Source organism: Phoenix dactylifera, chromosome 5 (assembly GCF_009389715.1).
Source record: "Phoenix dactylifera cultivar Barhee BC4 chromosome 5, palm_55x_up_171113_PBpolish2nd_filt_p, whole genome shotgun sequence".
Classification (NCBI taxonomy): Eukaryota; Viridiplantae; Streptophyta; class Magnoliopsida; order Arecales; family Arecaceae; genus Phoenix; species Phoenix dactylifera.
In genome coordinates this window covers 17,281,175-17,296,066 of record NC_052396.1, presented here as the reverse complement: position 1 = coordinate 17,296,066, position 14,892 = coordinate 17,281,175, and the positions used below count along the sequence as shown (strand labels likewise).

The 14,892-nt window shown below is 35.2% G+C and overlaps 1 protein-coding gene across 1 annotated transcript in view; it reads right to left on the bottom strand.

The window, feature by feature from the left end:
- LOC103712979 (THO complex subunit 1) overlaps positions 1 to 13,945 on the bottom strand; it is a 29,718-nt gene extending 15,773 nt beyond the window's left edge. The window contains exons 1-6 of the mRNA XM_008799703.4: positions 13,772 to 13,945; positions 10,731 to 10,814; positions 6,701 to 6,775; positions 6,314 to 6,407; positions 6,010 to 6,155; positions 5,802 to 5,873 (exon numbers count right to left, since the gene is read on the bottom strand). Of these exons, the coding sequence (XP_008797925.2) occupies positions 5,802 to 5,873; positions 6,010 to 6,155; positions 6,314 to 6,407; positions 6,701 to 6,775; positions 10,731 to 10,814; positions 13,772 to 13,873 (573 nt within the window). The 5' untranslated portion in view covers positions 13,874 to 13,945. The remainder of the gene's footprint in view (positions 1 to 5,801; positions 5,874 to 6,009; positions 6,156 to 6,313; positions 6,408 to 6,700; positions 6,776 to 10,730; positions 10,815 to 13,771) is intronic.
- Between the last annotated feature and the right edge of the window lie 947 nt (positions 13,946 to 14,892).

Here is a 14,892-nt window from a genome sequence, read left to right as displayed (position 1 = left end):
TTTAAAAAGATTTTCTGAAGCCTCATTCTGTTCTCTCTCATGCATTGCATATAAGATACCTCTCTACTTTCTTGCTTATATTTTTTATTTTGTTATATTTGCTATCACTACTATGTATAGCACAAGCTCTCTAGCAGCCAAACTTTTATCAGCAAGTGGTCTCCCTCCTGGAGCCAGACTAGATTTTTTTTTTTTAATATGGTATGATAGGACTCCATCAGTTCTCATGTATCTATTTTCTCATATTTCACTTGGGCCGCACAGCTTTTTCCCCTAAATTCTGTCTTAAATTTCTCTACCATTACGGTTAGACTTTCCCCCAAAATCATTCCACACTCTCCTGTTTTGATCAACTACTGCTACCCATCCACGAATACCACAGCCATTAGAAGTCCTGTTATCATGGTAACTATAATTAGGAACAATGGTAATATCCAAAGTAAAGAAAAAAAGGAAGGAAGGGGGGGGGGGTGTTAAACCACAGATCTGATTAAACTTATTTCTATACAAGATCATAACTGTGAACTATGGAATTTTTGAGAATTTCATTTTTAACTTTCTAACCAAATTTGTTTAGTCATCACAATCTATAATATGCACTCTGTCCCAGATTAAGCGATGCCATTTATGCTCTCTATCATGTGCATCACATGTATCCAATTCTAGGACAGCAATAGTTGGAGATAGGTGCCGTACTATCATAGTAGGTCTTCCATCAGGAATCATTCTTATCAAGAGACTGCAAGATCCAAAACAATTACTCTAAACTAAAATTTGTGCTTGTCAACTGTGCACAAGCTTTATAAGGAACTTAAAAAGGATCCAATCTTAGCTTGTAACGCCAGTTAGCTTTACCCTAACCCAAGGAAAACTTAGACTTGAAAGCTTAGGACCGAACCTACACAACCTGAACTAAGCCAAAATTTCCCAGGCCTAAGCCTGGTCCATCTTTGGTTATTATTTCAGGCTAGGCTATGCCCACACCAGGCCCCTACAACATTGTCAAAAATGCTGCCTAGGTGCCTAGGCATACTGCCTGGCATTTAGGCCTAGACTGCCTGACTAGGCACTCTTATACTAAAAGACATATATAGTTCTTTTCTTATTGAGTATTTCTCACTTTATTTTACTTCTACTACTATGACTGAAGTAAACTCATTGTACTTTTTAAGTAAGAAGCGAAAATACTCAAATAGCATAACTTAAAAAGATGTTTTCACTTATCTCATTCCTTACACCATCTCTCCCGACCCGGAGCCTCCCTCATCACTCGAAGCTAGGGCAAGTGATTTGCCCTCCACCATCAGCCCATCCACCTATGCACCACCAGCTAGATGCCCTCATGGAGGTCTCCAACAGTCACTCTACTGCCAACAGCCCTCCAGAAGGTTGCCAACTGCCAAAGGGCCCCAAATTTCTGCTTTTGTTTTTCATACTCTTTTTTCTTTTTTTCTTCCTTTTCTCTTCTGATGTTATTCATCTTCTTCTTCCCCTTCTCATTTGAAAGATCCTTCCTTTTGCTTCTCTTCTTCCTCTTCTCTTCTCCTCCTCCTCCTCCAAATGTTTTGTCTACCATCAGTTCTTTTCCTCTGTTTTTTCTTTTCATTCACTATTCTCCCCCCTCCCCCTCTTGCAATCTCTATTTTTTAGAATCCAAATATGGGATTTCAATTATGAGTTATGAACTTTTGGTTTTTGTGCTTTTCAAAGTTAACTTTAACAATTTGCTTTTCTTGTAACTTATGACTCTTATATTTGACTTGGCTGGATCAAATCTGATGAAATCATGCCACGGTTTGGATTTATCTTAAGTCCCCTCATGCTATAATGGTGTATTTGGTTATTTATATGTATCATTTGGGGAAAACAAGAGATTAGTTATCTTATCTTTAGAATTGTTATGCTATCTCTTTGCCCATTTAAAGGATTGCTTAAATCCCTAGGCAGTCTGCCTAGGCAATTAAGATCCCTATCAACGAAAAACTACTTAACTGCCTTCACAACCTTGGCTACCATTTGTTTCAATGCAATACCTCAGGCTAGGCCTGGCCTGGAATAATTTAAGCTCTTCCAAAATTAGGCTGGGATCAAGCATCAAGGTTGAAATTCTCAGCCCAAAACCAGTTCTTCTTAGGCCAAGTCATTGGGCCGACTGGGCCAGTCCAACATATTGGTTTGCCTACGATCTTAGAGACTTTGAAACAATCAAATATCCACAAATCCTTTCACCATTGTTATTCAAGATATGCTTTGTAAAAAGTCAAAAATGTTAGGTACATAAACTTGATAGGTAAATAACATCACTGAAGCATCTCCATCATAAATCCTAACCCCTTTACATATAGCATGACCGAATACAAGGCCTATTCCATGACCCCCTCCCTCTTTTAAGATCACTTTTTAAAGGAAGACGGATTTAGGCCCTGCTTGGCATTGTTGTAGGTGGTAGAGCTTTCGATGATAGAGCTTTTGCTAATAGAGCTTTCAATAAAAAGCTCTTTGTTGTTTGATAACTAGATTTCTCAAGTGCTGTGGAACTTTAACATCTATTTTGAAAGTACCTTTAGTATCAAGAAATAACAATAAAGGACATTGCAGTGCTTTTAATTGTCTAACTATTTACTCTTAATATATAAACTATTTATATTGATATTTTAATCTAAATAATATAATAAATATAAATTTTATATTTACTATAGCATATAATAATATTTTATATTACTATTATAGTATAACATTAATATCATTATAATGTAATAATGTATTTATATTATGTCAATATAATATTACAATAGCATTTTAGTATAATATTACTATAATATAGTAGTATTATATTATACTATCAAAAATTATTGTTATAAAGTATTGTTAATTTATAAATTAGTTCTAAATTTTAATCTAAATAATATAATAACTAATATAATTATTTGTTATAGGCAAGGATTGCCGAACCGATACCGGGCCCGTACCGAGAGAAACCAGCCGGAGCCGAAGAAGACGAAGAGAAACCCTCAGGCGTCCGCAGCCGCTTCTTCCCCCTCCCTCCCCCGCTCGCTCTCTCTTTCTCTTCGTCTTCTCCGGCTCCGGTAGCAAACCGGTTTCAAAGCCGGAACCATACCAGTAGGCCACCGGTACGGTTCGGAATGGGCCGAACCATCCGGTTCGGGACGGTTCCACATTCCTTGGTCATAGGTGATTACCAAGTAACAAAGAATATCAGAGCAGCAATAAAAAGAAACCAATGTAAGGCTAAACCCAAAACAAAGAAGATCCTTTTCATCATTATAACATTAAACTCAAAATCCTTAATTGCATGATTATGGCAATAAAAAATATTTTAAATCATTTTTTAAAAAAAATTATTATCGAGACCCAAATTGAGGTCTATCAGGTGAGTAAAAAAATAACTCCTCAACATGTCTCAAGCAAAACTTTTGTCCAAAAGTTCTAAATTGGAGCTTTTCCTTAGTATACCTTTTTTTAGCTTTTAGAGGAGCTAGAAAACTGTTTCAAAAATTTTACCAAACATCTTAAAATCATCCAAAAGAGCTTTTGGCCCTCCAAAAAAGCTGAAGTGGACAAAGAAAGAGAACAAGAGGATGTTGGTTTAAAGGGATCCCTACCCTATATGGTCATCTTCTGTTCATTGTTCACGAAGGGGTATTGGAGGAAGACAAAGTGTGGCCACCTTTAGTCTGATGTCTTGACAGTTTTTCTCTTTTACTTTTGAACTTCTATATCCCACAAGTATACGCCTGTAGTTTCTCATGATGGATGGGTTCTCCCTTTCTCACAATCTCTTTTTCTAAATTGTCCTATATCATTACTTAAATTGTGCCTTTATAAAATTTTCGTTTCCCTAATTTTGAAATTAAGCAGTGTAAAAGTGTGAACTATCATGCATATGTAGAAGCCTGCTGTTTAACATATATAAGAGAACCTATCTATTATATTTGCCGCTAACAATTAGTTAAATCTTTTATGCAAGTCTATTTATGTATTGACTTATTTACTTACATAGGCACACACATAGACCCACTGGAGTTCCTAATAATATCGAGAGTTCCTTCAAATGAGATTAGCACCCTAGTTCGGACTCTTAACTTCCAGATTCATAATTTGTCAAACAATTACAACTTTATTTTGTTTTTAAGTTATTACATGATAGATGACCGTAACTGGTTACATGCTGTCCATGGCCAGTTCAAGCGAAGACCTTAGTTAGCTAAATGACACAAGATAATAGATCAAGGAAGCAAATCTCTGAAAAGAATTGGGGTTAAGAAGTTCCTAGGAAGTGAATGAAAGAATGGGATTCTAAAGAGCTCCTAAACTTTCCATCAGCCTGGGTAGAAGATTTTGGCTACCAAGCCCAAATGACAAACTTAAGAGTTAATAATGAGTAGAAATTTTGACAGTAAAGAATAAGTCCAAACCATGAAATAAATCCTAATTTGATATTCATCAAAGTTTGAGCATTTTCTATAAGTGACTAAGCCACTGCTTAACCCAATTGCAGTGGTAACAAGAAAGGTTGGTAAAGGCATAACCTATTACACACGCTATGATCTTTTGGTGCTGAAAAATGGTCCATGATGAATTATACTACCTTAACAACCCACATAGAATCTTAAAAGAATGTTGACTAGAAATACTTTATTTTTCCCACAAAAGGAAGGATTTGCTCTCACTTCCCTGGTATTAGGTTGATAAAGATTTCTTGATGGCAAAGTTTATGTAGAGCTAGCTGCAACTTGTTTAATAGCTTTTTTCCTCAATATCCAAGCATCAAAAGATAGGACTTTCTGTTAATTTGTAGTCTAGATTTATGGCATTTAGCAGGCCATGCCTCCCTAGCTTGAGGATATCCTCACATGTCAAGGTAAACTAGGGGCTTGTTAGGCACCTAAATCTAGTTTCTAGACCAAGTGACTCCTTGTCAGAGTCTTGTTCTCCAAGCTTACAAAGATATGGAGCACCTCATATGGAGATTGTTGAAGTGGGATAAGTTTTTAAAGGAGTGAAGGGGAAAACGAAATGCAAGCACACTGTGATTTTACGGTGGCAATGTTGTAATGGACAAGGTAGGAGATGATAGTATGGGAGATGCCATAATGAAGTCCAAAGTTGGATGGAGGTCTTAAAATAACCAAATTTACCAGAGATAAAGTTTTTATAACAAAGATTGGAGGGATGGCAACTTGGGTCCTATCTTCAGGGACAATTGCCTTAGTAAAAACAACGGTGCAATAAATAAATATATATGAGCGTGTGTCGTTTTATATTCATCCATGAAATCAAGGACGAACCGACATTTTTTTAATGCTAAATTAACTTCTGTGGCATTAACATGTAAACTCAATGCAATTAGCATTTAGTAAGCATGCTCCTCTGTTTAACCTCGCCTCATTGCAACACACCTCTCCACATAATCTCTCTTGGCCCAAAAACATATTGTTTATTTCCAACACATACAAAAAAACTTTAAATGAAACCATTGGTAAAAGGAAATTATAAAGGACACACAACTTTACGTTTTATTCTCTATTTATTCAATTAATAGTAAATACTCTTCAAACATTTAGGGCTCAACGAGCTGGGAAAAAAACTTAGATATAGAAGATATCATTTTTTTTCATTGCATACAAAGAATGCAACAAATAATTCAGGTTAGACTAGGATTATCTGAATAATTTTCAACCCTTTCATCTACTACAGTTGCTGATTAGATACTAACTACATGAAATCCTAAATTATATATTTAGCTCTATAAAAACGAAATCAGTTACTGTGTACTAAACCTTTGAAAGTCTTCGAAGAAGCTGATTGCATGTCCTCAGCATGACAAGCTTTCCTCGCCCAAAGAGCTCTTGCTGCAAGCAATCCAACCAGAATATTCAATAGTACAATAGCCATGAACCGAAAGAACTGTACAAAATTATTTATCACAAAAGGATAACCAAGCCACAAAAAACTACAGTAGCTCTCCAACATTCAACTTCTACACACCTTCCCCAAGATATCTTGCTTGCTCTCAATATATGCAAAAACTTCTTTGCAGTCTTTCATGGTTGACATTTCTGTTAAATCTTCTAATAGTTGGAATATCATACCACCTTCAACATGCCCTCTTTCACAAAGATACAGCACAATGTCTAACCAACCAACAAAAAGGAAAGATCACATGGAAATGTTCATGTGCATGTTTAAAGCATCCAATGTGTGTGTGCATATTTAAAGCCCCGTAACATGGACCAAGAAGAGTTTTCCAAGAAGAAACAAAATTTTAGCAACTGAATTGACATCTACACACCAAGAAGGCGTGGTATTTGCCCACGAATATTTTCTCCGTCATCAATTGATTGTCCATATTGCATCGTCCTCTCACCTGATTGAACTGCAGCTGACTAAGCATACAAAATGTAATGCAATATTAGCATCTAAAATTGAGTCGCCAAGAGCATATTATCTACCATTAACTGCAAAATGTAAATTAAGAATACAGTGAAAAAATTTTCTGATCATAGTGAACAACTTGCTAGGAGCAAAGACAGGTACTTTTTCTAAGAAAAGTCCCATATTTTACAAAGAAACATGAACAGTAACAAAAACATAATTGCATCCTCTTCCAATATAATGAAGCAGTGACTGATGGATAAAGCATAAAAATAATAACCGAGCACATTATATAGCAGCTCACCACTAGTTCTTGAAGTAATGCTCGAAGAGCATTTTCCAGAGATTGATTCTCATCTTGGACCAATACAGTTTGTCTCTGTTGAGGATGTTAAATAGAAAAAGTTAGTTAATAAATTACCAAATGATCAGTCAATAAAGGATTCAAATGTTGTAACATGGGAACTGCAACCAGAGAAAAATTATATGGCACAAGAACATTGAATAAATTATGCAACATAATGGATGGACACATACAAATATATAAACAAAGATACATATGTCCATGTATATAATTGGTCTGTAACCTGTACATGCTATGTACTCACGTATTTACAGGTTGCAATACATATATAGATGCACATTTATAACATAAAGCTTGGATATTAAAAAATTTCCTTCTATCTTTTGTCATTATTTTTCAATTAGAGTTTATAAATGAGAAAACAGCATTAGAGTTTATCCTCCCATATATTGTGAAACAAAAGGACACATTATTGTTTCTCTTTCCCCTATAATCTCTCAATTTTGCAAGATGGGATTTTATTTTCTAAATAGTGTCTGACATCCCCCCCTCCTCCTCTATGGCCTTGCAGTTGAAGGCTGACAATTTGCTGCAATCATGATCGCATATGTTCCTATGCCCAAGATTTTTCATTGTGAATGGAAGAAAACAGAAAGAGCCGTTACAAAGTGAAGGCAAATTTCTATGCTGCAACAACAAATTGAGAAATTTAAAAGGAAATCAATTTCAAAAAAATAAAGAAAAAGAAAGAAGCATTTTGAGGAGGCCGGGTCTAAACCCATCGGACAGCATCCTAGGAGAACTTGTCCCCTTAGGAGCATAGCATTGCAAAATATCTTCAAAGATACACCAATCCCTCCTTGCAAACAATGTTGTAAAATCTGGATTATCGATCGAACTGGAAAAATAATCAGCTTATGCACCAGCAATTCAACCATTGGGTCAATGGGAATCAAACCATGACATCATCATGATGCTATAAATATCTATAAATTAAATTAGAATTATAAATTTAATATATAATATCTAATATTTAGAACTTTGAAAACTTCACCAACTTCTTCAATCACTTTCAAAGAATAGTTAAAAAACAAAAAACAAAATAATTAGAATCATTAACTTCGGATGAAGCGTATATAGTAAGCAAATAGTATTCAAAAAAAAAAAAGCTAATTTTAATAGTGGGGATAGAATGTTGATGCATAGCATATGGATTGCTCTGCTCTAATGTCCTAGGATCCACTATCAATAGAAGGATCAAAGGAACCAAGTGAGCCTAGTGCTAACTTCTCTATCAGACTACTCTAAAGTCTGTCAAACACTGTCATGGAAAAATAGGAGGTGATTCCAATTGACCAGTAAGTAAAAAATGCTAATTCTTCGTTGAAAGCGGATTGCGATGGAAGTGGAGGTAGAAAGGGGAAGAGAGAAGTGATCTCACCTTTCTCTACCAGAGCTCTAGGTCAATGATGGAACTTGGAGTAAGAATGGTGAAGGAGGGAAGCGAGAGAGAGAGAGAGAGAGAGAGAGAGAGAGAGAGAGAGAGAGAGATTTGGTTTAGGAGGCATCTTTTGACGTTTGTTGTTCACAGTCAGAATCACTGACAGATACCACGGAGTTGGAGAGGAATAGTGGAATTGCGGAGGAAGACCGAGAAACGGTGGGATCATTCAAACTTGAAACAATACAGACAAATTGCCAACTTAAATGGCAATTCAAATTGTTAAAAAAAAATCATCCAAATTTTCAAACAATCATCTAAGCAGTCTATTCAAACCAAAAGCCTAGCCAATTGACAATCCAATTGGTTTAACCAATAGGTCCAGTCAAATTTTAAAAACCATGTTTGCTCATGCTGCTAGTATTGCATGGCAAGCAAATGAATCAATCTCTTCTAATTACCAAGTGGAACATAATGGAAAAAATAAGATTGACCTACTTCAACAACACTCGAAACCAAGGTCTATTGTACCAATTATCCCCGATAATGTATCGGTATGTTACCAAGATTCGGCTCGATATAACTTGAACCAGTCCATACCGGTCTGAACTAAGTAGAACCACCCCAAACTGCCCAGTAACAAAGCGTAACACCCGATTTTGGGCAGCATGATGACAAGGAGTGAGAAAAAAGTATCGAAAGCTTGTCTCAGTATAGAATACATTCAATACTGTATCAAACAAGTAATATACTGATACACTTCCCGGTATCGGTGTTGTGGACCTTGCTCGAAACTGGACAAGGTGTCAAATACCGAAAGTAGGAAAGGACAAGTTGAAAATGATGAAGTCTTAGAAATGAAATAGACAAAGTGATTATTTATCTACATGCCATCCTTGATGTAACTAAGTTTTATGGGAACCTATAACAAAATAAATGGAATTTTCCCAATAATGAGAGCCACTATTTTCACTTACAGGAGAGAAAAGGTCCACAAAGTTGTCTTCCTGGACTAGTTCAACAGTTCAAAATAAAGTAGATTCGAAATAATAAAAATAAAAAGAAAAATAACAATAAAATAATAAGCATTTTTTCTAACAAGTTCATGAGTCTTTCTCCCCCTCCCACCCTCTTCCCCTTTTCCCTCATCAAATTACTTACGCATTGCAGACAAATCCATTTGCAAAGCAAATGTAACAACAAAAGGGAGCTAAGAGGTTATCATGTGGCCGGACCTTTTTATGTTTTTCCCTCTATTCTCCTTGAACAACTTGCTCATGTCACCTAGGTGCGTCAACAGAAAAATAGGTTCTAAGGGCTTTTTCTTAAAAAACCAAAAGAAAACTTTGACCACAACTATGTAACCATCTGTAAATCTACATTAAATGTGTTGTGTTATTTTGACCACAACCTGCGTATTTTAGAACAATATTAAAAAGAAAACATGGAGAATAGAAAAATATATAAGAAAGAAACAAGTTCATTAACAAAAAATCAACAGAAACTTATTATACTTTGTATTATATGCTTCTTTGTGTAGATTATCTAATTTTTCTCCAAAACTCAAATGCAATTTTTCACAACTTATTACAATACTACTTAATATTTCTTCTAAAGAACATTGAATTATTAATGGCTTTTATTATCATTTTTCACATATTATGATATGGAAAATAATAATAAGCAATACAATATAATATTTATATTGCAGCCATACATAATAATTTTTTTAGGAAAACCACAACTTTACTTATGATTAAAGGTTAATAGACAAATCCAGGTTTTAAATATCGAGGAATGGAATCGTCTTGATTTTTTCATGAAACAGGATGCCCAGCATTCCAATGCTTAGGACGGTGGATGCCTCATCCCGTATTGGTCTATTTCCTGACTCGTCCCATCCCGACATTTAGGATGGCGAGACACTCCACCATCCCACTTGTATTTAAAACCATGAAACAAATAGTCTCAAGTTGTATGAATCCAAGTTGAATTGGTTGCAAATGGAATAAGAAATAAAACAAAACCAATGTAGACATATCTATAAGAACTTAGCAGATTACATCATTTAATAAGTACATTTCAATATATTTGAATTCAATTTTTATTTAAGATTTCGATAATATCTGATAAATTCTTATTAAAAACATTTGCATATTGGATTTTATTATATTATCAAAAAGGGGTACCAATCATCACAAGATATGCTGCAGAATATAGCTAAGCAATATGAATTCTAATGATGATATCTTTTAGGAACCTTCTTATCTAAATTTTTACTTCTAAGCCTCATTTTTAGTTTAATTCAGTGATAATAAGATTTTCCTGTCCTGGTGTTTACAGCTGATGGTGCAGCTTAGAAGTAAATATATATATAAAGCATTTTAGCAAAGCAAATACCAAATGGGTTACCTATGGGTGTCAACAAAAAAAAAAAAAAATTACATCTGAGATTTAAAGATAATCTAGAAGTGTATGCATACATGCATGCATGAGTTCATGCTTACAAGCATACAAAAATATGAAAGATATTTTAAAGTACTCAGCCTGATTTTGTAAGTAAAAATCTTGTTATCAAGTAATAGCTACCTGAGGTTTTATAGCTTCTTGCACAGCCTGGAGAGCAAAATTTTCTGGGGGCTCGGTCTTCAATATAACATTTCTAAATACTTCCTGGAATAAAAAAAATTAGGTTAAGTTTAAGAAATTTTTTTCTGGATTAGTAAATAAAGATCAAGGTTCCAATGGCATCAGGTTCAATAATTCAAACTTCATAGAAGATCTACATAAGCATCAATTGAATTAAATGATGAAGCGCATCATTTTGCATAAGATGCATAACTTCAAAGTTAGTATCTTGCCCTAGATCATAATATACAAGTAACCATATGCATCATCATGGAAGTGGAAGCAACTTATTTCCATTTGCTGACTAACTTTAAATAGTTACTTATGCATAGACTTGTGTGTGCTGCTGCTTGCACACTGCATGCCATTCATAAACTCAAATTCTGGCCCAATCGAATCACCTTTCTCAAATTCAGATTCTTCAAATTAAATATCATTAAATATTTGTGTTGACATTGTTGTAGCATTTTTGAAATTAATTTTGCATACCAAGTCATCTTTCTGTAGCCATTGTGCATGGCTGTATGCATTACAAGCCATTAGAACTATTGTAAGTTCATCTTCTTCTCTATGCAGACATTTTGATTCCATAACAGAAGAACACCTATCCTAACTTCATCCTTTCAACCAATAATCCACTTGACATCATTGACAATCCTCCATTTCTACACTTACTCTTTCTTCAACATGGAATGACAATGACGCATCATCCAAGCTAGTCACTACCAAAAAAGGATCAATCACTAGAAATCCTCATCACATAAGTCTCTTTTACTCAAAAAGCTAAAATATCACATCATAATTACCTTATCTTAAAAATTAAAAGTAATAAATAAATTTCCATTGTGTTAGTTAAATGATAATTTGTTAGAAATCCTAGCAAGTGAAAAACGAAAACCATTCAGACCAATGCCCTCAATTTTACCAGCAGTCTCACTTCTTAATCAGCCACTAGCAAAAAGGGATCAATCACTACAAACCTTCATTATGTAAGTTTATTTTACTCAAAAAGCTAAAATATGGCATAATAATTACGTTATCTTAAAAATTAAAAGTACTAAATAAATTTTCATTGTGTTTGTTAATTAAAATTTGTCAAAATCCTAACAGGTGAAAAATGAAAACTATTCAGATCAATGCCCTCAATTTTTTGATTTGTACTACCAGCAGTCTCACTTCTTAATCAGTGAACATTTTTTCAATCTCATCTCTACGTCCTCAACAATCCAAGACTTTCTAAACTTAGGCTTCCCATGATTCACAGCATATCGATCCTTAGAAGTCAATTTTCTTTCTTGTAACATCCTAGTCCAAAACTCCCTTCTATCCACCTTAAATTTTTTTCAAATAATTTTTTCTCTTCCATTCACTACTACAAGATAAAACTTGGAATCACTAACCTCTCCCTGACCCTATAGTTGTAGAATCTTACCTCCATATAAACTCCACCTTATTTATGTTCAAGATAATGCTCTCTCTTGTCTCTAGCTCGTTATAGTGATGACACACTGTTCTCCAAAATATGATCACTCATTAGATATACTTCTCTGAGCTATTGGCCCCCCTTTAAACTTTTCACCCATTTAAGCTTTTTGCAAGTTTTTTGGAATGGTGGGACAAGCTAGGTTTTTTTTCTCACATTTAAATTTAAAGCACTCCCTTGACCATTCCATATAGAGTTCATGTAGGTGCTAGGAATTTAGGATGCCATGCCCTCCAAACACCTAGCCAATCAACGATAATAATCTTAGACTCTTCATAAGTTCCCTGGAGTGAGCCTTAAGCCTCCGCTACAAGTTCAACTCCAAATTTCCATTACATTGAGGAAAAATTTTATCTTAAAGATGCCCTTGGGAGACCAAATGGTGATGCAAATTGGGCAAACAAGTGATGTGGTGGAAATCCCAGTTTGCTTGATTGAGAAAATAGAATTTTTTGTTGTATAGGAAGGGTAAGTATGAGGTCTTTCTTTTTTCCTTTTTTTTTAAAAAAAAAGAGAGTATTCTGTTTGTGGCCTTACTTCATAATTGAACCACTATCTAATTTGTTCCTCCAATTCCTTCTCACATTGATAAGTCTGCTGGTCAGCTTCATGTTCTCATTTCATACCCTTCCCACTAAATTCTTACTCTTTCAAAAAATTATCATTGTTTCAAGATAATTTAGTCTTTCTCATTATAGTTATCGGAAAATCCCCCACAAAACGTTATGTTTCCACCATTACCTGGTCCTGCTTCCAGATCAGGTTGCTCATACCACATGGTTCAACCAAAATGTTTTGGGTCAATTCTCCCCCGGCGCATAAAAGAAGAACACCATGAAATTCTTGCTGATGGCCCTAAGGAAGTGAGCATCACACTTAATCTACAAAAAGATCATCACAGTCTTCGTCATTGGGATGTGGTCTTAAAGTAAAACAACATGTATTTTGTTAATGGATAGAACAATGAAACTAACTTTCCCTAATAAAGTCAAGAAAATCCAATGTACTTCGAGTTCACCTTGCCTTCCAAATCACCTAAACAAGAAATTAGGTCCCCAGAAGCGCATCATAGGCTACTTTAAGTTAATTTTACCACCTGTAAGTCCAAATCTTCCCACGGTGGTACTTAAGGTAGCCAGGGCCTAATTTTATCAACTTTTCTCCTCAGAAATCGTTCGCCTATCGGTACCTCATGCAAGAAATCTCCTTTCCATCTTACAAACCCCTGAAATTACAAACGATTGGGGCTCCAACTTTTTTTAAGAGCACTCCTTTTTTTACCACTTTGTCTCTGTTTTACTCATTATCCTATCATCAAAACCTCTCCTTTTTCTTCACGAGCCCACAGGGACCCCTACTCTTATCTCGAAACCTAGGATCCGGCCAAGACTATTGCTAGGGCTGGAAGAACCAAAAGCTACGATTTACCTTCTCCTGTGATAGCACCGAAAGGGAGAACCGTTCAAACGGAACGAGAGAGGAAGAACGAAGAGGGAGAAAGGGAGACTGAAATACTTACCAGAACTCGGTCTCGGTCGGCGTGGCTGGAGACGTGAACAGGGGCGCGCTCTTTGACGTGCTGGTGGAGAAGGATCCGGAGGCCGGACGGAGCTTCCGCCATTGGAACAATCCACCCACTACTCCCTCTCCCTCTCTCTCTCCCTCTCCCCCCGGCGGTGGATGGAAGCAAACGATCAGAAAACCACGGTACTTGTCCTGCGAGCTATTTCATGGACAGCAGTGATTGCTTGGTCATCTATCGAGCCATCCTGGCCTTCCATTTTACAATGGATGGTCAGTATAGTTCTTAGAAAAATTCCTGGACGGAGAAAAATCACTGATACAGAGGACTTGTCTGGTTCGTTAATGATTTTTTTCATGAAATATTTTTTTAACAAAACTGCTTACATGAAGTCTGAAAAATAGTTTTTACATATTTAATTGAAAAAAAAAAGACATATTTTAAAATAACTTATATTTGGTTGATTATTTATTTTATTAAAAAGATATGTAAAATATATATTAATATTTTATTTAAAAATCTTAAGGGTATATTTAAAAATTATCCCAAGATGAAAATCAGACTTTTCTATGTTGTATATAGATTTTTCTTTTTTATGAACTATAAAAATCTGAGTTCCAAAAACAAACTACTTTCTATCTCTATTTTTTATTTTTTGATACAATGGTGGTTCACAACCATCTTTATTCTTTAAAAATCTCTTACTAAATATAATTTTTTTTTTATTGCTCATATTTTTTTTCGAATCAAACTAGTCTTAAAGTATATTGGATCTCATTCTATGTACCCATCTGTCGTCTATGGACAAAAATTTATAATTAGAGTTAAGACGTGATACAAACCATTTTGCCCTGCCCCATATTGGATTTGGTTGGGTTAGATCATGCCATGTAGAGTCTTGGATCTATCCGTTGGACATGAGACAAACACAAAGAGGGTAGTAAGAGTTCTTGATATTTCATGGCTTGAACACTTGGTATTAATTATCAAATTCTACTAGCAAACAAGATGATCAATTCATTCTAAGAGCCTCAAGGTCCTTCCATACGGATCTAATTGTACATAATTCCCAGAAAAGCGCTCTAGCTCCTAGGCTGAGTGAGAACTATTGTGTCATC